Source organism: Leuresthes tenuis, unplaced genomic scaffold (genome assembly GCF_036924035.1).
Source record: "Leuresthes tenuis unplaced genomic scaffold, fLeuTen1.0.hap1 SCAF_21, whole genome shotgun sequence".
Classification (NCBI taxonomy): Eukaryota; Metazoa; Chordata; class Actinopteri; order Atheriniformes; family Atherinopsidae; genus Leuresthes; species Leuresthes tenuis.
Genome location: NW_027325375.1, coordinates 17,692,247 through 17,720,017, shown reverse-complemented (window position 1 = coordinate 17,720,017; position 27,771 = coordinate 17,692,247). Strand labels below are relative to the sequence as shown.

At 40.4% G+C, this 27,771-nt stretch overlaps 1 protein-coding gene across 2 annotated transcripts in view; it reads right to left on the bottom strand.

Moving 5' to 3' along the window:
• tiam1a (TIAM Rac1 associated GEF 1a) overlaps positions 1–27,771 on the bottom strand; it is a 52,277-nt gene that overhangs the window by 14,595 nt on the left and 9,911 nt on the right. The window contains exons 2-17 of one of the 2 annotated variants that reach the window (XM_072375596.1): positions 22,077–22,180; positions 19,582–20,237; positions 18,606–18,892; positions 17,428–17,685; positions 17,093–17,324; positions 16,018–16,190; positions 15,207–15,431; positions 13,832–14,017; positions 10,915–11,061; positions 10,634–10,708; positions 7,428–7,589; positions 6,500–6,604; positions 5,488–5,569; positions 5,149–5,235; positions 2,807–3,019; positions 1,820–1,953 (exon numbers count right to left, since the gene is read on the bottom strand). In XM_072375596.1, coding sequence (XP_072231697.1) covers positions 1,820–1,953; positions 2,807–3,019; positions 5,149–5,235; positions 5,488–5,569; positions 6,500–6,604; positions 7,428–7,589; positions 10,634–10,708; positions 10,915–11,061; positions 13,832–14,017; positions 15,207–15,431; positions 16,018–16,190; positions 17,093–17,324; positions 17,428–17,685; positions 18,606–18,892; positions 19,582–20,230 — 3,015 coding nt within the window. In that variant the 5' untranslated portion in view covers positions 20,231–20,237; positions 22,077–22,180. The remainder of the gene's footprint in view (positions 1–1,819; positions 1,954–2,806; positions 3,020–5,148; positions 5,236–5,487; positions 5,570–6,499; positions 6,605–7,427; positions 7,590–10,633; positions 10,709–10,914; positions 11,062–13,831; positions 14,018–15,206; positions 15,432–16,017; positions 16,191–17,092; positions 17,325–17,427; positions 17,686–18,605; positions 18,893–19,581; positions 20,238–22,076; positions 22,181–27,771) is intronic. The other variant, XM_072375597.1, reaches the window with a different exon arrangement.

The following is a 27,771-nucleotide window of genomic DNA, read 5'->3' as shown; positions in this document are numbered from 1 at the left end:
CACAAATCAGACAGCACATGCAGGAGTGGAGCAGGAGGTGAGAGACTGAGAGGTGAGATGAAGATCACAGACTGTCAGAGCTTTGTAATTTTGTTAACCAATTCTGGTGTACTGGTTTACAAAGGAATTGTCTGTGCTTTCCACATTCCAGCTTAGTCTATTTTGGCTCCTGGTAGATACAGACCGTTTAGACTGAATTCAGATATATCGTGTGTGTGGGGGGGGGGCAGCTCTGTTCAGTTGAGATCAGGTTTAGTCAGTTCAACCATATGACTAAGCATGAATCCCTAAATTATTTTCAAGATGCATTTTAATTTGGGTTGGTATGAAACCACAGAACTTTAAAAAGAGCATGAAACTTTGTGACGACACTGTATAAAAGCATGACCCCCCCCCCCCCCCCCCCCCCCCCCCCCCCCCCCCCCATATACAGCGTGCAGAGACACTGACCTTAAAATAGAAAAGTTATTTAAAATTTTACAAAGAGGCTGCACTGACATTTAAACCATTTAAAAGTTTTACAACGTTTTCCTCACATCAGGGACACAGAATGACACATAAGCCAGTCCCCTATACCGTTGTGTCTGCTTGTCATATCTTCTTATGCTTTCTCTTCAAACAAAAATGGCACAATGGAGTCAGAACCACGACTGTCTCTGACCTCCAACATTATAAGTTCCTTGAGACTGAAGCTCATGGCCCATCAGAGGGAGAACACAGCGCTGTCTCGTCCATCCCTTCCCTCGTCTTTTGTTCAAGGCTACGCCATCAAACAGAGATGACAAAAATGTTTCCGTCGGTTCCTGGCAATCAGACATTGCCATGGAAATCGAAGTGACAACCGTATCCAAGGGAGACTGGCTGGCACACAGCTTCTCCCAGCAATCACTGGGCTGACCCTGATCAGAGCGGACATAATCTTAATTAGAAAGTGATGCCGTTCACTCACTCATCCACTAACCTGTCTGTATCCATTTCTGTGCTCCAGAGTGCACAAACATCTAATTCAGTCTGGATACATCTGTTCATAGGCTGGGACTGACAGGTGTACACAAACACATTGTTTCTATTGAACACAGAAGTCATGCAATATATTGATGGAACAGTGTAGGAAGCGAGAACCGAGGGTCCATGCTGGTCACAAATATTTAAAATACTAAAAAAACAAATACAACTTCGAGGATGAAAAATAACACGTGTAACTCATCTGACACATATGGCATTTACAATAAGGTCCAAAATAATGGCTGCATAATTTGTCAAGAATGACGTTACATTTCCACACTTCTTGTTGTTAATCTTTCCACCATAGAGAGTCAATTTGTCAATGAGCACCTCCACACTACCACGTTCTAGCCTAGCATTACATACAGGTTCACTTTCAAATATATATATATATATATATATATATATATATATATAAAAATAAATGAATAGTTTAAATTAAATTGGCCTCAGGAGTTCTACTATATACACATGTCAAAAATAAAACTGTACAAGGAGTCACTTGTAGTCATACATCCAGAATATGAATATATTTACAACCCAGTTGGATTTCTGACTGATGACATTTTCTTCACAGCATTACCCACACGTCCCATCATGTTTGAATAGAAAACAGCTTCACAACAATTTAAAGATAATGCCAAAGCTGCTGATCTTTGACTGCAACAACACATCTGACAGGGTGTGAGTGAAACTTTTACCTTTGCAGCACTGAGCTGTTAATCCCTTGGATCTGTTGAATGTATGAATCTGTCCGTGTTTGGCTTGGTGTGCTGGATGGATCAAAGCCGTGTCTTTGTATGCCATACCCTACCTTTTGTCCAGTTCCCATAAAGGATCTGTCATCAGAATGATCTCCAGGGCTCCGCAGGGTTAGTAGAGGTCCTTCCTCCAAGCTCTCATCTGGGCTCTCCACAGTCAAACCTGACACCTCATCCAGGATGTCCTCTACAGACGAAGACAAAACACAGAGCTGAGAACTGTGCACAAGTCCCCCATACATTTAATCTATCTTTGTGTCGGTCACAGCTTTTGTGTTGTGCTATTTCCTGTGATGTTTTAGAACATATTATATTTGCCATTACCTTATGTTGATAAATATTTAAATAAAAGAATAAAAACAACAAAGAAGTCATTTCCTCCCCATGTGGAAGATTTCTCCAATTTAGAACAGTCTCTGTGTTTAAGAACTCATTTACACCAGCCTCATCTTAAGCATGACATCATCAGTGACCTCCATCTGGCTTCTGAAGTGTTTTACTCTGCACCTGACCCTCTGCATATGGCACATCCTCCATGGTGACAGTTCCACACTGCTGAAGGATTCGTATTAATATTCATATTGCTCCAAATCCCTGTATAAACAATGCCAACTTGTCAGCTTGTGCATTACAAGCCCCGGTTTCTGAGGAATGCAAATGGTGCCCTTGCAGAACTAAAAAGAGCAGGTCAGAGGAAGGCTGGCGGCTGCCTGCAGGTTAGCTATGAGACTGCACTCATGCATAATTAGTAGAGTGCCCTTTTTCTACAAAGTGTGATGCATCTGTTTTTTTGCACTGCATAAAGTTGAATGTTTTGACAGGGGATGTTTTTATTGCAAAAAGTGCATACTCCAGTACACTGGGAATTTATTAACATAATGTTACATTAACAGCAAAAAGCACTTAAAACTGAATTAGACAATCATGTATATATATATATATATATATATATTCCCTCTGAGGACAATGTATGTATACATCCTCTTATCAAAATTGGCATTGTTAAAAATAGAAATAACCTTAAAATATCCACAACATACCTTGGCTCTGGGAAAAGATGTCAGTGGCTGGGTCTTGCTCGCCTTCAGAGCGCCGGGGTGGCTGGGAGCACAGCACCCGAGGGTCCAACTGGGGCAGAGTGCTGATGCTCAACGTAAGCATATGGTTCACAAATGCAGCCCTCATATCATCCAATTGGAGGGCAGATGCAGGTTTACCATTGAGGAAGAGAATCTCATCCCCTGCTTTCAAACCTAATGGAGCATTAAGACATTTTTGTTTTTCGAAAAAAGAAAATGTAATAGTGAATCTGTAAAACAGAAGTTATTCAAATAAATGGAATGTGGACTTTAAAAAGGATTTGGTTGTAAGGGTTATCCATGAGGTCATGACCATACAACAAATCATTATCCAAAGTGGTAGTCCTTGTGTTCTAATGTATCCTAAGATCTACACAAAAAGATTTTAACGGCATACTTCCCAAAAGCAGCTCTGAGACCAATCAGACATGTTGGGCCTCTAATGTGTTTCAATCCATTAAAAATGCATTCCTCCATGCTTGCTTGCGGCAAAGACTGATCTAACAAGACTGGATGGAGGGTGAAAGGGAGGGTACAGTGCCTGTCTATTCCTGTCGTGTCATCATATACATTTTTCATGTGGTAGTATATGTGAAAGATAAGCCATTGAGCTCCCTGGACCACAGCTTCAGTTTGAAGCCCTCTCTCTTGCCCCTCCCCTCAACCACCTGCGCCCAGCTTTGTTAATTGAGAATTACCACTCAATCAGCCAACTTCGCCAATTAACCTGATTGGTTATGACAGCTGTTGAGGGGACCTGGAAGCCGTACTTGCCATCAGTACATAATTAAGTTGAGCTAAAGGATTTTAACATAACCTCAAATGATCATTATCTGTTCCCTTGACTTTTACTGCACTTTAAATAATCTAGAGCAACAGAAACAGTAGACATTCAGTAGAGTGCTGCCATAAACCGGTACAAGCAAGCCAGCACACACAATCAGACATACATAAAGACACACAAGGCACACATTTAGCCATAAGTTATGACCTAGTTGTGTAGGATGTGAAATGTCAGCTGTGGCAGAGTCTTTATAGTGATAACCCCTCTGGCCACGTTCTGCTGTGTGTGTGTGTATGAGGGTGTGTGCTTGGCTGTGTATGCTCCAGTTATATGTGTATGAGTCTGTGGTGGGAGGTGGAACAGAAATTACAACTAGAGCAAGACCCTTTGGGGCTCTTTGTCCAGTACGCTACTCTGCATGATCCCTTTCATTCACCATTCATTCTCCTCAATCTTAAAAGAACTACATGCACACACACACACACACACACACAGGCTCATCACAATGTACATCAATGAATCTAACATAATGCCACAGTTTTGTTGTGTGAATCCTGTGATGCAGTAAAACATATTGTAATATTGCAGAATATTATCAGAATGTACTATGCTAGCTGAATTTCACAAGACTTTTCTGTCCCTACAGAGGTTGATAGTCATTACAGCTGTGTCCTCTGGCTGCTGGCAGCCTGCTAAGATAGCAGCTTTTAGATTGCTAATACACTGGAGGCCGCAATCTCACACTTGAGTAACCTTGGTGTGACCCTGGGGCACAGTAGTGGTGCATGTTATTTTCTATACATTAGTGCTGCAGCTACAGAGCGCCTACATGTTCCTCAAACCCATTAGGTTTCTCTGCCTTGGTTAAAAGACAGGGACCAGTGAGTGGGGGATGATCTTGAGACCCAGTTGTTCAGTGGAGACAAAGAAAAGAGGGGGAAAAAAGCCACAAATCCACAGCTCCTGAGCAACCTTTTTGATTTTTTATCTTACTGATGAGGGATTTGGCGGATCATGCCTTTAGGATAAAATCCAGTGTGTGACTTCTCTGTGCACTCTATATCTATGTTGGGGTTGATTGCCTTTTTAAATCTTCGCAAAAAATCAAGGTGACCCAAAATGCTGAACAATACAAATCAAATTAAAACTGCATTACATTTAAGAGCATGTGCACTTTCCTCTACCCTCTCCTAAGCTACCTTACATCCTTTCCAACCCCCCAAAAAAGTGAAAAACCTGCAACAATAGCTTACTAGCTGATGCAAAGATGTCTGATAAGATGTCATGTAGAATCAGGCGTTTATCAGGAATTTAGATGTTGGCTTTGTAATCTCCATTCAAAAGAAAAAAAAATTGTCCAGTGTTTGCATAACTTCTACATAACCTGCTAAAGGACTAAATCCTTTTGCCAGATTGTTGTTGTGTTCCTATCTCTAAACATCTGCTCTAATGACATCAAATGCATGACATTACACGGACCATGTTTATTTGTTCATAAAAAAAAGAGAGAAACATGTACCTTTGGCTGAAGCTAGTCCTCCTGCTTTCACATCAGTAATATGAAGCTGCTGCTCTCCATCCTCATCAACAACTGCCACAGAAAAACCTATAGACATGGACAATTAGACCTTGTGAGATTCACTCATTTTATCTCAGTCCTCTTTGAAATATCTATGTGAAAGTATGCAATGCTGCAGCATGAGAACAAAGCGATTAGATCCACTTAAGACCACATGTGCTCCCACTGGGTCGTCCTCTTTTTGTCATTATAAAAGCATGACTCAATAAAGTCCATTAGAGAAATCAATTTCATACAGAATTTTAGGGTGTAGAAGACTATTGTCAAAGACAAGCATACCATATCCAATGGTGCAGGACTCTGTTTTGTCAAACCGGACCACCTTGGTAGCTTTGGGGCAAATCTCAATCTCTTTGTAGAGCTATGAACACATACATAAAATGTCATTTTAATTGGCAAAAAAAAAAACATGGAGGGATATCAATGTTATTAGATGGTTAGTGTCAAAGTCATGCTATTGCTCTTAATAAAGAATGAATGGGTCCATGCATAATTCCGGCTCCTTAGAGGAGCAAGTGGATGACAGGGTTGTGGGACCAAAATCCAGGTCAAGTCATTGGAGTGAAATATTATTCATATGAGGCTTTGACCTCAAGGAAGGCAAGAGCATAGACAGCTGTGTGTATGCAGCAACACACAGGGCAGACGTCTGCAGTGTGATAGCCTTTACTGAGAAGATATAATAATGAAATATCTCAGACTGAGGATGAAAGAGGTAGAAATGAGTCACTGATCAAAGCGGGAAGATAAAAGAGCTCTTGAGGAAAAGTGCAGCTTATATAGTTATTGTGCTTTGAAAGAGGGTTCAGCGTGTCACCTACAAAGCAACATCGCAAAGAGAATTAATTTTGGAGTTTACAGTGGCTGAATAATCTGGGTGGGTAGTGTGACTGTTTATATGAATAATAAGAAAGTCCAAGCATAGATGCACACAAATACAAATGGGTTTATCATGGTGCACACAATACACTCATAGTACCATTTTTCATTATTTATAGCATATGCAATAATGGCTCTTTTGCATCCTGGGGATTTTGTGTGCTTTGCTAATCAAATCAGAAACCAAGTCATAAAACATGCACAAGTTAGCATACATATCTGCTGATAAAGAACCAAAAAATCAACTAAGGCCCCAAAATCCAAATAGCACAGTGAGTCTAATCTCAAAATCCAATAAAACAAAAGTATAAAAAAAAAAGAAAAACCCTCGAAATTACACACATTATAAAAAAAAGTTTACTTTTCCAGGCTCTATAAACTGTATTATAGTGCTGTATTGTATTTTTCCTACCAGATCAGAGATGTCCTCCTCAAATTTGGGAACATAAAAAAGCATTTGGTGGTCAACCCACACCTTTACACGCAAGTAGTGTCCAGAGGGGTCGATGTTATGGGTCTGAGGGCAACAAGATGAAAAAGTTGTGAGAAAATGATGTTCTACAGAATAAAAACAGATCAGTTAGACAACCATAAACAATGTATTCATTCATCTGTCAAAATCAAATAGATGTGGTTATTCTTACAACTTGTAATTTATCCTCATTATGAATTAAGTCAAAGTCAGTCTTTTAAAAGTCTAAAATGTCTATGCTTCTAGCTCATGGAATCCGCTAGGACACAAATATAAACAAACCAAACTAGATTCTAGATTTAATGTAGAGGTCCCACAAGACTTTGCAGTTCCCTGTATTTATGGCATGCATGCACACAAATGTAACCAAGCAAGTCATCTTTACACCAGTGTCTGAACAAACCCCTTAAATGGAATGTATAGGTATAATCAGACATCATTATCACAGTCTCTGGCGAACACGTTTACATTCAAGATAACAGCCTCAAACTGTCCTGTTCCCAGAAAAAAATTCTGAAATATGTTTCATTGTTTGTAGCTGTCAACACCCAGAAAATTTTACCTCAGTGCAACGTCTCTTGGTATTCTAAACTTTGCAACAGAGCTGCTAACTTTATGAGACTTCAAAATTGCATGTTTTATGAAGCTGATAAATCACCTGCAGTCTTAACAACTGTGTGTGCAGGTTAACGCACATAAAATGATGTGCTGTAACATATTGAATGTTGGGAAAATTTGTTCAGTTTTTTCTGTTATTATCACCGTTATGTATTATGTAGCGTGAAATATGCACTTTCTATAACAGAAGGAACCTCTCAATAAATGCTGTCCAAATAACATGTTTTTAAAACCCCCATCACTTGACTACCTTGCAGACGGTGCTCAGGACTTCCAGCGCTGTCTCACCAGGCTGTACGATGGCCAGCACAGGCTGATTGTTCGGCAGGCACACCCAGGAGGGTTTTAGGTACTCAGGAACCCAAATATCACTGTCGACGTGTTGACTTTTTACAGAGTCTTCAGTTATTTTCTGAAAAACCAACACACATAGACACATACACAGCTAGTGAAACTTTGAGCAGATGTGTCAAAACAGACGACAAAACAATATAAAGTTGATATAATTGTGAAAAACTTTCACTCATAGATGAGATTCAAAAAAACAACCACATTCTGTTTCAGCAGTTAAAGTTGCTAAAAGCTGTCAGTAATATGTTTTAAGTGAATACACTAACATGATGGACAGTGGTGATGGGGTGAAAGCAGCAGCATATCTGATAACTAAATCTGATTGATTGGTGTTAATGAGAGCCTCTTCATGAGAATGTGTTATTCTTTGTTAATTCTTTGTGAGGCCACTTGCATTTCCAAGTGAGTGTGTGCATTCTGTTTAAACCATAGCCCACAACCTTTAAACCCATTAGTCTGACCTCCACCAATAATCTTGCAGCCGTGTCAGCCTCTCTCCTGTCTCACTCATCTCTTCTGTTTCACTTCACACTGTCTGTAACATATCTCCTCCTATCAAGTGACAGCACCCACATTTTTCTTTCATTCCTCTATCACGCCCACCCTCCAATTAATCACTGCCTATCCTTCTGGTGCCCTTTCCCCTATCTGTACATCACCCTATCAGCTCCCTCCTCCCCGTCTTTCGTTTGTACTATGCAATCTGCTGACGGTTTGCAATCAGGCCCTGAAATGAACCTAGACTTATCTGTGTGTGTGAATCTATGTGCTAGAGGGAAACTGTGAGAGAGGAAGAAATTGAAAAAGTGAAATATATTTATCAGCATGTTTTGCATTTACAAACAAACACACACACACAAACAAAATTGAAACACACAAAGAAAGACACATTTTCTCAGACAGACAACAGACTGGGGGGCCTGTAACCAGTACCTCCCCCTACTCCCTGAACTCCCAGCCCTGCTCAACACCATCTGGCTTCCCTCCTGGCCTATCTAGGATTCCTCTGCTGGGGGGACGAAGAGGTTCCAGGAGGCATATTAAACGCTCATGTTCTCTCATTCCCTCTTACACTAACAATTGGATTCCCCAGAATAAATACAGAGTCATAGCTGGGACGAGTCCATCAAATATAATCATTTGGAGCCAATCCTGCTGGAAATGCTCTTTGTGAAACTCTAAATCTGGCTAAAATGCAACATTTCCAGCTCTATTTCAGTACCAACCAAGGCATATTACTTCTTTTTCATTTCTTGACGGTCATCCCATACCCTGCCAGCTGAGGTTGGGCGTGGGTGGAAGGAAACTAAGCTCTCAATCTGCCACTGGGGGCCTCCACAGCTACAGCGGGTTATTGCAGCAGTTTCCTTCAATCTGCAGGGTTCAAATAGAGTTTCTGACTTTCCTCTCCCACGTCTCTGCTGCCTCTCATCAGCTCTCATCAAATATGGAGTTAGCATGCCTGCTTTTTCACTACCTGATATTACTATGAGTAATTGGACATTTTTTTCTTTTTAGTTTACCTAAAATATCAATTTACCCATCTGTGATAATATACTACTGAACAGCCATTGCTATGGTGGCCTAGGGTCTTTTATTCTTTAGACAGTATTCATTATTTGTAATTTGTCTGTAAATTGTGAACAAAATGTGGTCAATACAGCAGACACAGGAGGGCACAGATGGTGTGAAACTGCAAGGCCCTTTGGTAGCTAATGTCTGCATAATTTCTTGAAACATCAGAAAGCTAATGATCTGCAAATATCAGATCAACTTTGTCTCAGTGGGAATGGCAGACAGGAGTATCCCTCAAGCTCATAGCCTCTGTGATGCTGATAGAGATGGAATTGCCTGGGGCAAATAAGAAAAGAAATGGAAATCTGTCAGCAGTGATGTGGGAATGCTGTTTGATAAACTAAAAAAACGAGACTGTGGACAAAAACAATAAGAATAATGGTGGGTTTTTTTGGGTTTTTTTTCCTGGCCACCATTCAGAATGGCCAGTTGTGAGAAAACAAAAGCATAAAGCTCAACATTTGTTGATCGATACAGGAGGAAGAACAGCAGCAAAAGATGAAAAAGATGAAATAGACTTCACAATCGTTTGATAATAAAGCAAAAGAGATTCTGCTGATCGTAATGTTTCATAGGTCTAAATTTCTCCAATTACTCCATGTGAAGAGGTGCATTGGTTGTCTGAAAATATTAAAGCAAGGGCTTGAGAATGACCTTAAAAAAATGCTCACTGGCGCAGAAGGGTGCAGGGATTTTGTGCCCCCCCCCCCATATTAACCACTAAATGAAGAACCAGAGCACCAGAAGCATCTAACTTAAGTGAAAAGAGGTGGAAAATCCAGTGATGCTGCTTGCCTCAGGGTCTTTGAAGACCCTATCCCATTGTACAAATAAAAAGGTTCATCAGATGCTCCGATGAACTTTTTCTTGGTTTACAGAAAAGGCAAACAATGACAAGAAATTAGCCTACAGCTAAAAGAGCTCTGGTTCTCTGTAGTGAATGGCAAACAAAGAAACTGAGGGGGAACTTTGTGTTTAGCCTTAGGAAGATTATTACTGTATGGACATAAATATTCCCTTCATCTATTGTGGCCTTTTCCATCTCAATCTGGTTGGAGTCTGGGAAACAACATTAAAAGAAACAGAGATATGTTTGACCTACATTCGATGACGCCAACTGGGTAGTATGTGCTGTAATATAAGTTGTTGTAGACATTTAAAGTGTAAGGAGTTGTTAACCTTCACCCTTTGCGTAGCTAAAACAAATTTCGATTATCTAAATTTTTTTGGCAATTGATCAAAACCATAAAATGTCAGCTCTGTTCATAAAATCTATATATCTAGATTTTTTTTATGTAACCTTTCACACTGATATGGGCTGATCTATGACTATACCGTTTAGCCCTGTCTCCATCTCTACAGCTCGTCAGGCTTCATCCTGGACTCTACTCAAACGGTCTTGACTTTTTTTGCTTGACAATATGTCCAAACAGCTAATAATGTGCATCTTATGTAAGATAAACCTTCTACCCATTCACCAACTTTAATAAGTTTATTCACAATAAACCTCAATTTAAAAGAAGCTCTTACCGATTTTTCACTGATGGAGTCTTCAAACATGCGCTCCTGGGGCTTTCTTACAGGTTCCATCCCATCAACAAATACCTGCAATCACAACAGTTATCATACAGTTAATATACTGAGCGCATATCTAAGTGTTTCAAGAACCTTCACGCACAAAATATTTCATAGATTTTTTTCTACAGCATTTATAGATGCTTGTCACATATATTTATTAGCTGTGTTGGATCATCCCCAAAATCCAATTTCAGTCATTTTGAGTCAGGTGGTAAAGCGAATTGAATCAAAACCTGGTCGACTGATGGATGACCCTTGGTCTTCCTCTTGGACGTGGTGTCCAGACCCCAGAGAGAGGAGAAACGGCTACGACGTTTACTGAAGGTACGAGACAGGGGCTGGTTCCGCCTTCTGGCGCTGCTTTCAGTACGGGCAGACACCTGTGACAGTGATGGTAGAAGAAAACACTGTATGAGTGGGAAAGTAATTTAACCATGAATATCCTTATGTCTGCAACTTAATGACAATGTATAGAAAATGTTCTTTATAGGGAAATTGTTATAGCAATTGATAATGCTCATGAATGTCTCTCTTTTGTCATTATGGCTATATCTATTATACAATAAATAGCCATGGTTTTATCAATTCATAACACACTTATTAGTATCTATAATTAAAGTTTATGCTTTATAATACTGAAGTGTTAATGAAAATTAACAGAGTTCATAGTCAAGCATAGCAACGTTGCTACTGCTTGCAGCAGATCTGTACTGCAGGCGGGCCGGTATTCTTCCTGGACTCTTTCACTGGAGGCCATGTCATTGTAATAAATACAGAATGTGATTTAACATTGACATGCTAAAATAAGCAAGGTGAAAAAGTAGTCATCTAGATGGCAGCATATGTTGCTATAAAAACCTGTATATGTCTCATATATGAAAAAGAAAAAAAATATAAACATTTATATCTATTAGAACTATCGAAGGGGTTTAAATCATGAACATGTTGTCATTTAGATTATTATACAGCATTCCAACTTAATGCAGCATATAAACTAGTGGAACATTGTGAATGCTTTCAACCTCTCATCTTGTTCAGTGACCTACAAGAACACAAATGAACAGCTTTTGGCATTTCTGGGTTAATTTATACTCAATTGCTGGACTTTGAGCAGCTCAGACTCACTATACGTTTCCGCATTACACAAGTGTGTATGTTATGTATGCGTACACTGTGCACATTCTGTAGTTGTGTCTTTTCACCAGTCACTGCGTGCACTATAGGCAAATAGATCAAATAGTCTGTAAGATGCTTCTGATGCAAGATATATGCAAGAGGATATTTTCTGTATGTTTTATTATTTCTCTCTCAACCAAAGATGATAACAAGCTGATGAAAAAAGAAAAAAGAAACTCAAAAGAACTGAAAATAGCTCATTTTGTGTCTCAGATTTCACCTAAAAATTCAGAGAGGAGAGTTCATTTCTGCTTTAGGCTGTATAAATTAGTTTATTTTAAATTCTTTATATGTCATTAGTTACCAGGCTCCATCCTTTATTCTATACTTAATTAAAACTTAATATGTTATGTTTGTTTATGTATTTAGCAGACGCTTTTATCCAAAGCGACTCACAAATGAAGATATAACAAGCTATATAAAAAGCTAACAATAAACTACATAGAAGGAACCCACTAGTCCGACTCTGTCAGAGGTGACAGAGTAGAGAAAGGGTGCAGGCATAGAAGGAAGTGCAGAAGCATAAAGTGCAAAGATAAAGGGGGTAGGTAAGTACAAGGTAAGTGCTAGGATAGGATATGCTCTCTGAAGAGCTGGGTTTTCATAATAATAATTTTGTTGTTATACATGATATATAATTGCATACAGCATAATTGTTTGACTGCTGGGATAATCAAATTGAATTCAAATATGGATTCAAAAGGATATGGTGAGACAGGGAAAGGGATGTGTGAGACATAAAAGAAGAAAGAAAAACCATAAAATAGATAAGGCAGATAAGAAAAAGACGAGAGAGACTGAATAATATACACACAGACAAAGGAAGAGAGGGTGTTGGCAGTAAAAGGAAAGGCAGGGGCAAGGGGCAGAGAGTGCTAAGCCTGTTTGTGGGAAAGTGCCTCAGGGATGGCAGCTTACCAACAGAGTTTGTATTGATCCACCTATCACAAAAAACACTATTATTGTCAGATGCGGAGTGTGTTTATGTTTATGTGTGTGAGTTAATAAATGTTTTGCATATCAAATGACCTGCTGGTATGAAACTGGACTACAGAGATATTTTCAAAGCACTGTCTCTTCATTTTGCTATTCATTTCTTGTGTGATATCTAAGGTACGATACAGGCACAGGATATGCAACATCAAATATATTGTACATCATTCAGCCACAATACTGAAACTAGTTTCGTGCAGTCTACAAATACTCAACCATCCAAATTATATAAAAGAAAATGTGATATCTCTAATTGAGCCATCTTCTTCTATTATTCCATTTTTCATGCCTGACAGTCACAAGCCTATTGCAGGCGCTTTTGGGATGGGGGCAGGATGGGCATGCCGACCAAATTTGCTCCCATCAGTGATCCTTGGATGTCATTGATCATGTGGCAGGTTCAAGATTGTCTTTGCTCGCACCACTGTTGGTATGTACCAACCACCGCATACTGTGAACATCCCACAAGAACCAACAAAACAAATCTCACTCCCTGACAGATGAGTAGCATTATAAACGTTGCCTTTCAGTGACCTTAATGTCTCAATCATTCCATGGATGATGGTGTTTCATTCTGTACATTCTTGAAGCGCTTCAGATACCAAACAACACAGTTTGCAGCACGGAGCTCATGACTTGGCTTCAAGCCACAAGGTGAAATTGTCAACAGCACATAAAAGAGAACAAATTTAAGGAATGCTTCAAGCATTCAAAGCAACATAGATCTAAGGAAAAAAGGATGTGACAAGACATTCACAGCCACATAAACACACCCACCCCCAAGCTGGGCTGTTAGTGAGGGTCTGCAGCTGGGCACCTCTTACACAATGCCGACTTGAACAAGTACAGACACGTGTTTGAGTTTCACAATTAAGAACATAATTACTGTACAGCTAGTTGGGGAGAAAACTGGAATGAGCAGTCAGGGCACTGTATGAAAAATGTGTGTGCATGAATGTGAGTGAGCATTTCTGACCGTACCAGTGCGTGAAAAGAAGAAACAGAGAAGATGCCCAGGCGACCCATCGCCAGTTTGGTGGGACGTGAAGCAAAACCCAAGAGGCGTTTGGGATTGGGAGGTTCACCACCCTGCAGACTGGCCAGGTAGCAGCGACAACGGAAGAGATCTATGTGGAACCGCTCCAGGTTCTGCTCCCACAAGAAGATCTAACAGTGGGAGAGATTATAGAGAAAAGAGTGAGAAGGATGCAGTTATGATTATGCAACAAAAGTAAACATTGCTGACACCAAACTTTGCTCAATCAAATACCTCCCGATTTAGCCTCTAATGAAAAAACACAACAGATTAAGGGAAAGAGATGAAAAATGCATAAAGATGGCGTTACATGGCTGTTGTGGGAGGAGTGTGATGTGGGAGGGTTGAAGCTCCTGTGGAGAGGTATTACTCACTCTAACAACCACCGCCGATTGTCAACCTGCTGTGCTATGTGCAATGCATCACAGGGTGGGTCGTGGGAGGTGGAACACAGAGACATGCACACACACACACACACACTCTAAAAAGAAATAAGATATAACTGACTTCGTTAATATCAATGTGGCACAAAGGGCAATCAAAATGCTTTCTCGGAAATAACTTTTGTCACACATGATTGATGTTAACAGCACCCTAGTGCTTTTTATGTAACATCTTATTCTTTGACAGTCAGCCAACTGTCATACTCATACTAAAGCAGAGACTTGCCAAGATAACAAGGCCTTTTGTTAATGACGAAATTCCCAAGCTCTCTTGTAATATTTACATGCAGTGGTGCTCTAAAATTCAATAGCAATTACAGACATACATGAACTAAGAGGAAAGCTTTGTTCCATTGAAAGTGAACAAAAATTATCCAGCTTTGAGAATCTAGCTGGGACAGCTATCAAACAGAAGGATTAGCGAATGAGCTGAGGTTTACCTGCCTGCTAATGCTGGCTTTGAACGCGTTTCAACATGTGTTAAAGAAAATATGCATAATACTGTACTTGCGTTTGTTCATAAATGAGCGCCAGATGGGATATTTGAAAACACCTGTGGTTGGAACGTGCTTCTTAAGAACATTTTGTCTCAATGACGCCACCCAGTTCAGATGATTTAGTGGCAACATTTTAGTGAGGGAGAGAAAGAATGCACTTCAACTGTACAAAGGTGTGTATCCTTGGGCGTTTTCTCACGTTCAAGTAGGGTTATTAACACATGAGAGCGCAAGCCTGGTTCATATCAGCATCACATAGACAATAAGTTTTACTAATCTGCTGCCTGAGTTTGCTCTTTTGTCAAAATTTTTCTTTATCGTTCACATTTGACCTATTTGACTACTTGTATTAGATGTTGTCATAGTTCTATGCTTCTTACCTGCTCAAGTATGGTCTTTCTCTTCTTGGCATCATTGACAGTGGACAGCTGCATATCGCCCATCTTCTTCATTTTCTCATCCATGTCAATCTTTTGCTCTAACTTGCGAATCTCGGTTCGCAGAAGTCGCACTGTGTCTTCCCTGTGGTGTTGTCGAGCGAGAGCAGCGGCACATGCAGAGTGGATCGCAGTGATCCAGTTTTCCAGTTCAGTTTGGCCAGATGTCTGCCGAAAGAAGGAAAAAGGGAAATCAAGTCATTTAGGCTATAATAGAAAAAATGTGGAAGTAAAAAACTGATAGCTAAAAAAATGTGAAGTCTGAGTCACAATACTGGCTTAATGGATAATGTAGTTACTATGTTATCATGATCATCTTATTAATCATCCTCCTGTACACGGATCAAATGTCTTTGTTGAAAGCTGTTATGAATATAGATAGATGTATTTCAATACACACAATGGTCACCGTTGAGGATCACTGTCACAGCATGACAGTATGGCATTTAAACATGTCAGACATAAAACAAACACATAGACACAGGTCTGTCATATCCCCACATCTGGCTAAAGGTCACTTATTAGTGGGCTACACACACACACATGAATACAAGGATAAATTATCTTTTCTCTTAAATCCATCTGGCTGTGACTCCCCTGGCATGTGTACGTCACGTTGTCTCAAAAACAATTAAATGATCTCCACTTTCTCTTAGACCTTACATTTACTTAACCCACACACTTTAGGACACCTTTAGGACTGAAATGGCAATGCAATGTGACATTTGATGTTGAATTCCAGTATTTGTCGCACCTGGAAGAGGAAAGCATCTCCTACTGAGTTGCTGAGGCAGAAGACAAAGTCTTTCTTGGGATGTTCAGGAACAGCTTGGACGATGCTGTTCTCCGCCCACAATGCATGTTTAGGAACGCTGTTATGGTCAATCCCAGAGCGGCCATCAGATTCATACAGGAAAAGGGTGCAGCCTTGAAGGACACAGAAGAAGACAGATGAAAAATAATTCTAAGCAAGCTCTCAGCCAAAGAATGAGCTTAAGTACTACTACATCTGTAATAACAATATATCATATTCATTAGCAATGTGTATGAACATGGATGAGCGTTATTGGTTATGGGTGCAAACATGTAACATGAGGTCTGGAAAGGAGACACAAACAGTGGATGCAGACAGGAATGCAGCTGTAGATGCTGTATCTTATGCATTTCTAGAGAACCTGATTGGATTAGACACAGACACTGCCATGAAATTAAATTGTGAAGTGCTGCGCAGCCACAGAAAGTAGCGTGAGAGAGGTCAGTAAGGGTGACAACCAAGGGCATATGCTTTGTTTAGTCTGATGTGATTACAGTCTAAGAGGAACAAGAGTGTGGGACATTAAGCAAGCTTGGGTCAGGTTGAGAAGCTTTTTCTAAATGTGACATTACGGCTGAAATGTTATATTTATAATAAGGTGTTTTCAAAGGCAGGAACTAGCAGGGCCTTTTAAAGCAGCCCCCACCATTTTAGAGCAGCTCTTTTGTTGTCATGTAGTTTGCCACAACAAACGGGAACCATCTAGGTTCCCTCTTTTTAATGTTGACATTTTTTTGTCCATAGTTACATTCATAGCCTGTGAATTTGATGAGTACAAAATCAATTTTTACATAGCTGAAGTTGTCACAAAATTAGCAGCACATGCCTTAAGTCTGGTGAATCTTACACTATGATGGATTGTATTGCTGTTCCTAAACATATTTTATCCATGTTTATTTGAGATCTCACAGGATGAAGACCTGCAGCCTGGAGATCTTCATCATTTGTTACCATCGAATACATTTTTTTTTTTAAATCTTAAAAAAAATAAAAAAAGAGAGAGTCTGAGCAGCACCTTTTAGGGACACCCAGTAATGCTTCCACTTGCGCCTTGTCGCAGGTTCCACCTTCTTGTTTTTCTTATGAACAAGAAAGTTCTTCACAGCCAGAGCCCCTGCTTTCCTGACCGTGCCTTGTGCGCAGCCAGTCCCACTATCAGATGGATACACGCTGCTTAGTGTGCCGCTACTCTGCTCATCACTTACAGCCGAGCCTGCCTCCTCCCTGCAGTCCCGACCCTGATTTGTCTAAAGACACAGAGATTGGAAGATGAAGGGACCAGAAAAAGTGACTTTATCAAAAATATCTTGATTTTAAAGAAATGAAACACATACTAAAAAAGCAACTGACCCATACTTGACTGTCCAGTTCCTTCCGGAAATTTTCATACACTCCTCCCCTGCCTCCTCTTCCGTCTCCTCCACCTGCGCTGCTGCTCCCACTGTCGCTCCCATTAAAAACACTGCTCTCAGTGGCCGAGTACACTGAGAAAGAGGCTGACATGGTCTTACACCGTCGGGATACCAGTTCTCCATCAATCTCTGTGGTGACACCATCGATTCCGCTGTCACCATACTCGCTTCCCTCACCGAGGACACCAGAGATGTCCTGCAGACACAAAAAAAAACAGATGAAAACGGCTCTGATTTATATAGGATGAACAGTCAAAAGACAATCTAGTAAGAACCAAAGATAATACCAGAAGGTAGATTTCCAAAATCAACCTGAGGGTACATGTTTGTTCCTCCATGCATTTCCAATAAAAGAAAGCTTTTCAGTTTGAGCAGGAGGCTCTCCATCCTTTCACCAAAGAAGGTCTCCTTCTGTTTGTTTTCTCTTTGTTTTGCTGTGGTGTTTCTCTAACTATATCTTACAACACTCTCCGCTTGGTGGGATGAATCCATAATAAGCACTTAGGCTGAGTTCCTCTTGAAGGGCTTATGGGTTGTGGGAATGAGCTGAACAAAAAGTCCAGTTCACTATTTTACTACTGCCCTTTCCTTTAGTCCAAGACACAGAAAATTTTCAGAAAGCACATCAAATGCCTCCTGTGTGATAAATTACACCAACAGTCTCTTTTTTGAGTTGATCAGCTTTCGTGACATGATCAGAAATTTTCCAAAAGATGCTCAAAATGTCTTTGTTGTGAATGGTTCTGTATGAAAGAAGAGCGTGCGGGAGAAGAAGGCCCACTTCTGTCTGAGTCCCTGTAATCCCCCTTGCTAAATGGAAAAAACACTGTCTTGAATGTGCACATACAACATGCAGGAAATGTCTCTGGTTGTCAACAAAATGTTAATTGCTGGACGGACTGTTGTTCCCTGTGATCTCTGAACCCCTTGAACTTCCTGGACACTATTGGCAAACAAAGTCCTCTATCTCAAAGTTTATTTCAGACAGAAGAAAGAAAAAGGACAAGATACAGAACAATTAGAGAAAGAAGACTTTTACTTTGTTAAGTATTTAGCTTAACAAAGCTAAGTATATTTATTCATAGATATACGTATAGATATGAATTGTGATCAAACCTGAGTAGTCTGTGCACGTCGTCCCTGGAAGGCAGGGCATGGTGCAGCTGCCATCCCCAGCCCTGACAAGCCTTCAGAAAGGCAGTGAGAGCGTCGACAGGGGAGCGTGAACGCTCCATATCCACCACCGTCCTCTTCAGTTGGAGAAATCAAGCTATCCTCCCCTTCTCCACCTCCATCGCACTCTGTTTCTCTGGTGTTTTTGACATAGCGACTCCTCTGCCCCCGGAGGCCAGGACTCTGCTGGCTGCACAGATGGTCCAGAGACGATGCCCTTTCAGCTGAACCTGGAACACACACAGGTGGTTATTACAGAGCAGTGCACTGTGTGTGTGTGCGCGCGTGTGTGTGCGAGAGAGTGACTGAACCAGGTGAGTTAAGTATATTCTGATTACTGTCAGGCTACTTTGACATATTTGACCTTCTCTGCGTGTCTCTGTGTCCTGTGAATCTGAACAATTTTTGTGACTGAGTTTGAATCTGTCTCTGTGCATGTATCTGCAGAAAACTAATTTATTATTCTGAGCCAGGGGACCACTTATGGCAGTGCTGAAAGCTGAACTCCTGCAGTTCCTGCACAGCTCCAGCTACACTAAAAAGCCAGTGATTATCTGAACTGTTGCAAGTGATGGACAGTAAACATTCAATCAGCCCCTTCTCTGTAATCATTTTTCTCTACGCAGAGAGTCCCTGCATTTTGTCCACCTCCTTCCTCCTTATCACCTATACAGTAAATCAAACAAACACCCCTGCTTACATGCAGACATATGTGAATGTTTTTTAGTTTTTTTAATCCTTTAAAAAATCCAGTAACCTTTTAAAAATCTATTCGGTCAGTTGGGACTTTACTTTTGGTCAAGCAAATCATGGTATAAATTCTATTGATATTGACAACAGAAACTGACTGAGAGTACAACTGATAACACAAAAGATAAATCAAAATACTTGTGTGTGCATGTGTGTTCACTGTCCTCACCTGCACTGCCTCTGGGGCATGTGAACTGTTCTTCTTCCTCTTCCTCTCCTCCATCGATCATCTCCTCAGTGCTGGTCAGATGCTCCTGGCTCAGGTCAGAAAGAGAAAACTCCAGGCTATCTTCTCTCCACATGTCTGCCGACTTTGACCGCTTCTTTTTAAAATTCCCTCCTTCTCGGGGAACCTCAGTCATTCGCTGAAGGTACCTTTCCTCCACAGTAACTTCTCCCTCCCCATCCCCCATTGAGTCCTCTCCTCCATCCTGAGCGACAGTATCCGCCTCTGAAGTTTCGGGAGTCGGTGTGGCCAGGGGGTCATCATCGTGCTGATAGGACTCTGGTCTCATTGTCATAGCGACACGTTGCGTCCAGTGCGGATTGAGGCCAAACTCTCCCAACTCATCTGCGGTGCTGAAAAGTTCCAGTCCGTTCTCTGCTAAGGATTGTGGGATGCTTGGGGTGCTAGAGGAACGAGTTGAGGTTTCAGAGTTTCTGTGTTCCTGTTTTACTGATGAGGAGTGCCTTGGACGGCGGGTGACCGACTGCTTGTTGGAGAGGCGGAGAGAGCGTGATGTGTGCTTACGAGACAGATGTCCCGTCCCATTGCCATAGAAACTACTGTCTCCATTCTGACTCTCCACATTTCCCATGATTAAACTGTGGAGCAAGGAAGAAATCATTCCCTCTTAATTTAGGCTGACTTACAAATAGAGAAAGCAAGGACACACTTAAAGTCACATCCACCATATCTGTGCTGTATATGTAATGTGTGCACCAATTAACTGCAATCCACCTGACACCAAAGTGAACATAAGCCATGTACATACTTTCTTTGATTAAGATGATCATCCACACACAAACACACTGAGAACAGTTGTATAAAAGGGAGTCATAGGTGTGCCAGATACCTATAATATTTATGTTTAAGTCAATGCTACAACATCAATTTTACAAGTAGAGGCATAGATTTCATACATGAACATGCAGTTGTCCGGTGTTTCTAAAGTATTCCATCTCCCATTATTTGATTTACCAACAAAGAAACACACTCCAGTCCATCAGCACAATTACAGACACAGCTGAGCTTAATTACAGTTAGAGCTCCTTTGAGAGCTTGACCACCATTGCTTGTCCCAGTGTACATGCACGGGAGCAGATTAGAGTTATTGACTGAAGTAAGCCACAACCTTGTGGACAGTGTGAAAAGATGGCAATTTTACTGCTGGTTTAAATTTTCTTTGATGGAGGGAGATCATACAGATAGGTAGAGCTGAAATCACTGCAAAGAAAGTTGTCTTTAAGTTACTTGAATGGGGATTTTGTCTAATGATGCCACAGTTATAGAGTAAGAATGCTTTTAGAGTAGAGTCACAGTCTGGAAATGCTTTAAGCGATGATTTACAGCCATAGTTTCTGAAGCATTTAGACAAGAAACTGAAAAAAAAGACGCAAAAAGATGGAACTTTAGACTATGTGTTGTGCACCAAAGCCCATTTGAGTATGGTGGGCATATATGTACAGGAGTGATATGAACCCCAACTGCATTATCTGAGTGTGTTAGTCCAGTTTTGAGAAGCTTTGTTTTGTACAGTTTTGTATTTATAAACAATATATATATATATATATATATATATATATATATATATGTACACATATGTATTTATGTACATATATGTATGCTAAAATATTTAATCATTTTAAGCAAGATAGAGTACTGAAAAAGTTTCTCCTCTGACCTGTTCTATCTACACAGAGATAGATATATTTGAAGGCCCCTTTACTAACTGCAGGCTCTCACAATCTCTGTGAAGGCTTTGCATACTTTAACTGTCATGCAGATCAGGTCAGAGATCAGGTATCCACATATGAGGCTGGCAGTTTTCTGGCCATTCAAATTGATCTTGACTTTTCTTTCGTGCTTAACACAGCATACATAATGGGGTAGCGCCAGGACACAGATGTTTCTTAAAAAACAAAGTAAGGATCAAAGTCATATTTAATTATCTGGGACTACATTGACTTCTTTTCATTTTAATGAATCACTAATCTCCAAATTTTGGGCAATTTAAGCCCTCTGCAAAGTGCTCCTATGGTCCCAGACACTGATGAATAGCTTTCAGGTTCATAGATCTGAATTCTTATGTTAAAATTCTACAATGGCTGTATGTCCGAGAGTTAAAATCATTTAAAAAATCCCTTTGTTGGTGCATTCTGTCGATCATTTAAACTGTCTAAACGGCCTGCTTTACTTTATGCTTTTTATTATTCAAGTACAAGGAACTGCTTAGTCAACTGCTGCCAGATCAGTTTGTCCTCTGTGAATCACACATCAAACCTACACCATCAGCTTCATTGCTCAACCTGCAGCAAGAGAGACTGACTAAAAATCTGTTTTAAGAAGTAATTCTATTTCCGTTCTGAGCTAGAAAATCTACTTAACAAATCTGCTTTGGAAAGTGACATGACTGAAAGAAAGCAAGAAGCTGAAAGAAATACCTGTGGTTAAGCAGCTGCCATCACCATCTTCCCCACATACGTGTGATGTGATCTTCCACCGTCCGCATGATCCACACAGGCTTAAAGGTTGGTGTCAGATTAGTCTTGGAGAAACAAAAGGAGAGAGAGGTGTTTTAAGCAGGACTCTCAGAACTTCAAAGTGACTTGATGTGTCAAACACATAGAGGAGAAGAGAAGGTTTGAAGAGGAAGAAGCTTCTAAAACTACCGCAGAAGGGCCTGCAAGACATGTTATATGAAGCAGGTGAACTAAAGCAGAAAGTAAAAGCTTGGTAAAAAAGGAATCTTATAGAATTATAGTATAGTATACAATATAGTATAGTATTATATATAGTTCTATCCTAACACTCATTGCCCACATGAAACAATACAGACTGGCACAGGCATGTGCCTGAAACAATTTGGGAAAACACCCTTTGTCTCCCTGCAGACAAAGAAACAGGAGCACTGATATTTACGATTGGTAAAATGAGAGAAGATGAAAAAAGCTGTAGAGTATGATTAACTGCTTAACACTTGATTAAGCTATCCTTGCCAACACCCAATTTTCTTAAATACCAGCCCTGGGCCTCTAAGTGTGGACCAAGATTTCTAAAATGAACTATGCAGTCTATGTTGTCAACTTATGCAAGTGCAAGCCTGCTTGCCTGTGTGCAGATTTGTACATATTTCCAGTTTAAAAAACAATTACAATGTTGTTGTTTTTACACAGAACATAGTAGATCTTGTTTATCATCTTGTTCAGACAGTACATATGCATTCAGAAGCTTCAGTAGTTGGTGAACTGACTGTTTCCCTCCATGCTTCAAACACAATTACCAGATTTGACTGTGGCCTGATAAGCCAATAAGCAGGAAAAAACGATGAAAGAAAACTTCTTTTACAAGAAAGATAAAACGCTTTTATCAGTTGCAGGGCAGATGGCCATCAGCACAGGGTCTGTCTGAAGCCTTTACAGCTGGAGAGTCATTTTAGACAGACTTTTTTACTTTAAAATGCAAAAGAATGGTCAGTCTGTGCCTTTGGGACCACATTTCTGGGATGAATGAAATGGTTTTTCACCAAACTTCAACTGCAGCTGCTATTTTTATTACAAGCATTATTGGATTATAGATAGTAACACAGATGTCACTGAGGGGCAAAAATACATTGAATCAATTGTGTTACAATTCTTGGGAAAGACAAATTCAGAAAAGGAGAAGTGAATTTGAATACATACTGATCATCTTTTGCATTGCAGCATGTATGCGTGTTCATGTATTTCAACTCAGCTACTGCAGCATATTTAACCCCAGCTGTGGGAAGTAGTTATATAAGCTAAACTCGACCCTGAGACTTCTCCTCCTCTTCTCCTCTGCCTCTCATTCTGCCCTTTATTCCTCATCTCTCCTCTGTCTCATCTATCCTGATGAGGCCAACCCACATTCTGTCCACCCACTCCCTGAAACAAACAGAAATACATGACACACACACACAATACTAATGATTCATAGATAGTTAGGACATGCAAAGTGGCTGAATGGAAAGCAGTAACCAACCCCAAGATAACCAGTTGGGAACACAAGTACACACAAGAACAATTTGGTTTGCAAGAACTTTAACACATACAGGGTTTATTATGATGATGATGACCATTGCAACGACTGTTGCAAAGCCATACAGATCAGTTTGTTTCTTGGTTTAGCGAGGGGAAGGTGAAAAACACACACACTGGCCAAACAAACAAAAGAGTCCTGTCTGACGCCACACAGGGGAAATCAAACCGTTGCCTTTCCTCAGGCTGTGCACAATTTAAAATGTTTTGTCTTTTCATTTTTTCTCTCCCTTTGCCCTGCAGCAAGGCACAGGATACGAAGAGGGGTAACAAGAAGAGGAGGGGAGCTCGCTGCTAAACCCACACAGAGCCAAGAGGTGAGTCAAGTCTGGAACGCGCGAGGAGGGAGGGTGGTGAGGTTGGTACAGACGGAAAAGGGAGGAGGGAAAATATTGGGGTACTGTGCTCAGAATAGAAGTTTGATTGGAAAATGTGAGGAAAAGGGAGAGGAAAAATTTTAGAAAATGAGGGAGAAGAGGAAGGGATAGATTGGGAGAAACTGGGGGGTCCTATTGTTGCTGAGCTTTAAGTGGATAAGTAGACATGTGCTCTGTCTGCCTCTTCTCGAGCTTAATTGAGGGAGCCGAGACAAAAGGGAAACATAATTATTCGCTCTCTTTCTCTCAGCCTCTCATTTCTCACACTATATTAACACACTGAGAGTGTATTAACACAATGCCCTGCACAACAGCAGCATCATTACCATGCAGACATGTCCCAGCAAACAGACACAAGCGCACACACTGCGAGGAGACAAAGAGTAATGTTGAAAAAAAAAGAAAGAAAAATCATGGTTAAACACTAAAGATACCTGTGAAAAAGTGGAGTGAGGTTTCGATTGATTTCAGAGTTTACATTTGCCTTTTATTTTATTTTATTTTACATTTTTGTTCGCAACAAAATGTTTAAACGAATGGGTTGAATCATAGGGATGTGGTAGACTGTACCGAGACTGGAGGTGTCAGAGACACCTCTTTACTGAAGCTGTCAAACTCTCATTGCCGCAAAACACAACAGTTGCATTAAAAAATCTTCAACACCAATAGGCCCTTGCATCTATCACGCAGCTGAACACAGAAACTAGCAGGCAGGTTTCATACCGCACGCACTGGGGTACAATGACACACACCTCTTGTCACACACACCTGTACGGTCCCGAGAGAAATATAAGCAGGTTTTCTGACTCACACGTATGCACTCACACTCTTTGGAAAAATACCAAAGGCCTGTCAGAACAGCCACTGAGCAGGCACACCCTATACTTCCCCCTGCCAGTCTTTTCATCTCTGCACCTGTCTCACAACTCCACCCTAACCTGACACACAGCTCAGTTGTGCAGAACCAAAACACACATGGCTTGGATGTGCAACCGTACAGCACTGTGCAGGAGTGAGGCAAAACAAAACATGTCTCATTGCTATTTTTAAGTCTGTCATAGGCTACACTGCATTCTGTAGTGGCTGTTCTAATCAGACAATGATCCACCTAGTGTTATTATCAATGCTCTTTATTACCCAAACAAAAAATGTATCACAGATGCTCTTGTTTTTTTGTTTTTTTAAAGACAGTACTAATATAGAAGGGCTTTGCTTTAGTTTTGTAGTATTAATGTTCTGTAGCAAAATTCGTGTTAAATTATTTCAGAGCCACACTCAGTCCTCAAAGAAAGCAAGTTATCATCTGCCATTATAGAGCATTAATATATAGAGGTAACACCTCTCAGAGAACTAATCCTACACCATGGTCTGTTCGTTATTTAGAAGTTTTTGAAAGCAGCCTCAAAACACACTGATATTGAATTGGTTCTTCCCCTTCTCAACTTCCATCTCTCCACCGTGTTTCACGTTATTCAAACTGGTCCCTTATCTTTTTGACAGATACTCAAACAGCCCTGAAAAAATGCATCTGCTTTGGCTCATTGTGTTAGCAATGCTGCATTTCCCTGGTGACATTTTGTGTGGTTTTGTCTTATTCTTGGGTGCTAGTTATTAGTCACATAAGGGGAAACAACTGATTAGCATAAAATCAAATGAAGTGTTCCACACTAGCTCATGACTGGAGAATAGGAAACCGTTTGTATTCCAAATTTGAAGGAAAGACAGTATGCCTTTCTTTAACATGCTGGATAAAAACGCCTCAAATGTGCGTAATGCTGTTAGAGTTTATACCATTTAATGAGGATTGTGGTAACTCTTATTGTTATAACTTAAATTTTTCAATAACATACAGAAATTACCTGTATTTGTCCTTATCTTTCTTATTGTAGACTTAAAAACAAAGTTGAGACTGTAACACCAGTGACCAGAGACCTACTCATTCTCTCTAACCTTTCTCTGGACCCTCAAACCTTCACCAACTCCTATCAAGCTCCACGACACATGACACAGTCACTGGAGTCACCCTACCCTTAGGCCTTTTCCCGCACCTTTTACATTCCTCACATTGGAAGCAGACCCCGTCCAGCTAGCCAGGGAATGAAGTTGCTGAGGTTTATGCTCTCTCTGAAGGTGTAAACTAAGGGATTTCTGGATGGGTAAAACTTTGTCCTAAACAAGCTGAAATAGAAGACCATGAAAATCCTTGATGAAAGATTTTTATCAAAGTGTCATCATTTCTCCAGTTTTTGCATTTACACCTGTACTCACCTATGCAAATACACATCTGAAGCATACAAAATCAGTTTTTAAAGATAATGAAAACACTGTGGATAAAGTGAACACACAAAGGCTCATGGTCTTAAAAAAAGTAGGAGTGGGGGGCTTATCTGAGAGCACCTGCCCATATCCGCACGCGCAGGTAGGTGTGTGTGTGCATTGTTCACATTTGAGGAGGAGCAACATTTATCTAACGAAGAGACAAGGGTCTGATGTGCTCTGAAGACTGTAGACATGGGAGTGCACACTCCACTGCACTCCCACAGTCCCTCTGATATAAGGCTGTCTGAGACACAGAATTCCCTGGAAGAGGGAGATTAGCTTCTTATTCATCCTTTGGGGATCTGACAAGGCACGCGCCACCTCCCCCCACTCTCAGCTTAAATACACACATGCACAAACAGTGTGCCTGCAAGCACAAGTCTCCTTAAATCATACATTAATTTATTTAAACTGGTGAAAGACAAATGACAATTTGTTTCCTGAGGAACGCTTTCATTATAAGCAAAGCATGAAAATGACAGAACAAAGTGGAGTGGAAGGGGATGAGATGATTGTTCTTTTTTAATGGCTCCTTCTATTTGTTATCTCCAAACAGAAATAGAGAAGAATAGTTGGCTATTAACACAGAAGCAAAGCAAATTCACTGCCAGTCACTTGAAAACATTTTTAAAACACATGTCAAGAATGTCAGATAAGTAAAGTAATATATAAAGAAAATGGCAGAAAAACAGGGAGAGAAATATAGATGCAAAATGACAGATATAAAAACAAATTACTTTGGGCTAGTATGGCAACTGAGGATCAAGCCAAAACAGATAACTAAATAAATAAAAAAGATACAGAGCAGTAGAATTCACTGTCAGCATATTCACTCCAGTTGGTTCCTCAAGTGTCACTAACCTCATTAAACGCACTTTCTAGCAGCTTACGCTGTATGCTCCTTAACTCAGATTTCAGCTGACTGTCTCTGCAGCATGCTGCAGTCAAGGATTACCATAATTTAAAGAAGATTTCTTATTCCACAAGCCTTTCATTGAGTAACAGACCCAAGAGAGTCAATGAATGTGTGTAGCTTTTGATGCTTAACCACAGACTGCTCAATTCAGTCAGTGCAGTAGAAGATTGCAGCCTCAACCACCAGGAATCCCTGTGAGAATTCAAAGACAAAAGGCACAATAATTCCAACCTCTTATTATGAGTGATAGGGATGTGTATTTTAATTTGAGGATTTTACACTCAATGATCATAGCATTTAGTTCTCGCAAGGTCAAGATCAGGGCCTGTAATTAAATCCTCCTTGGACTGTAGTTAATAAGCCACTTTAATTCCCGCAGTCGGTTGAATGACAAAATGAAAAACTACCATTTTCTGTTTGTTGAATATTAATAAATAACCTCCCTCTCCAGCCATTCCTCAATCAGCGC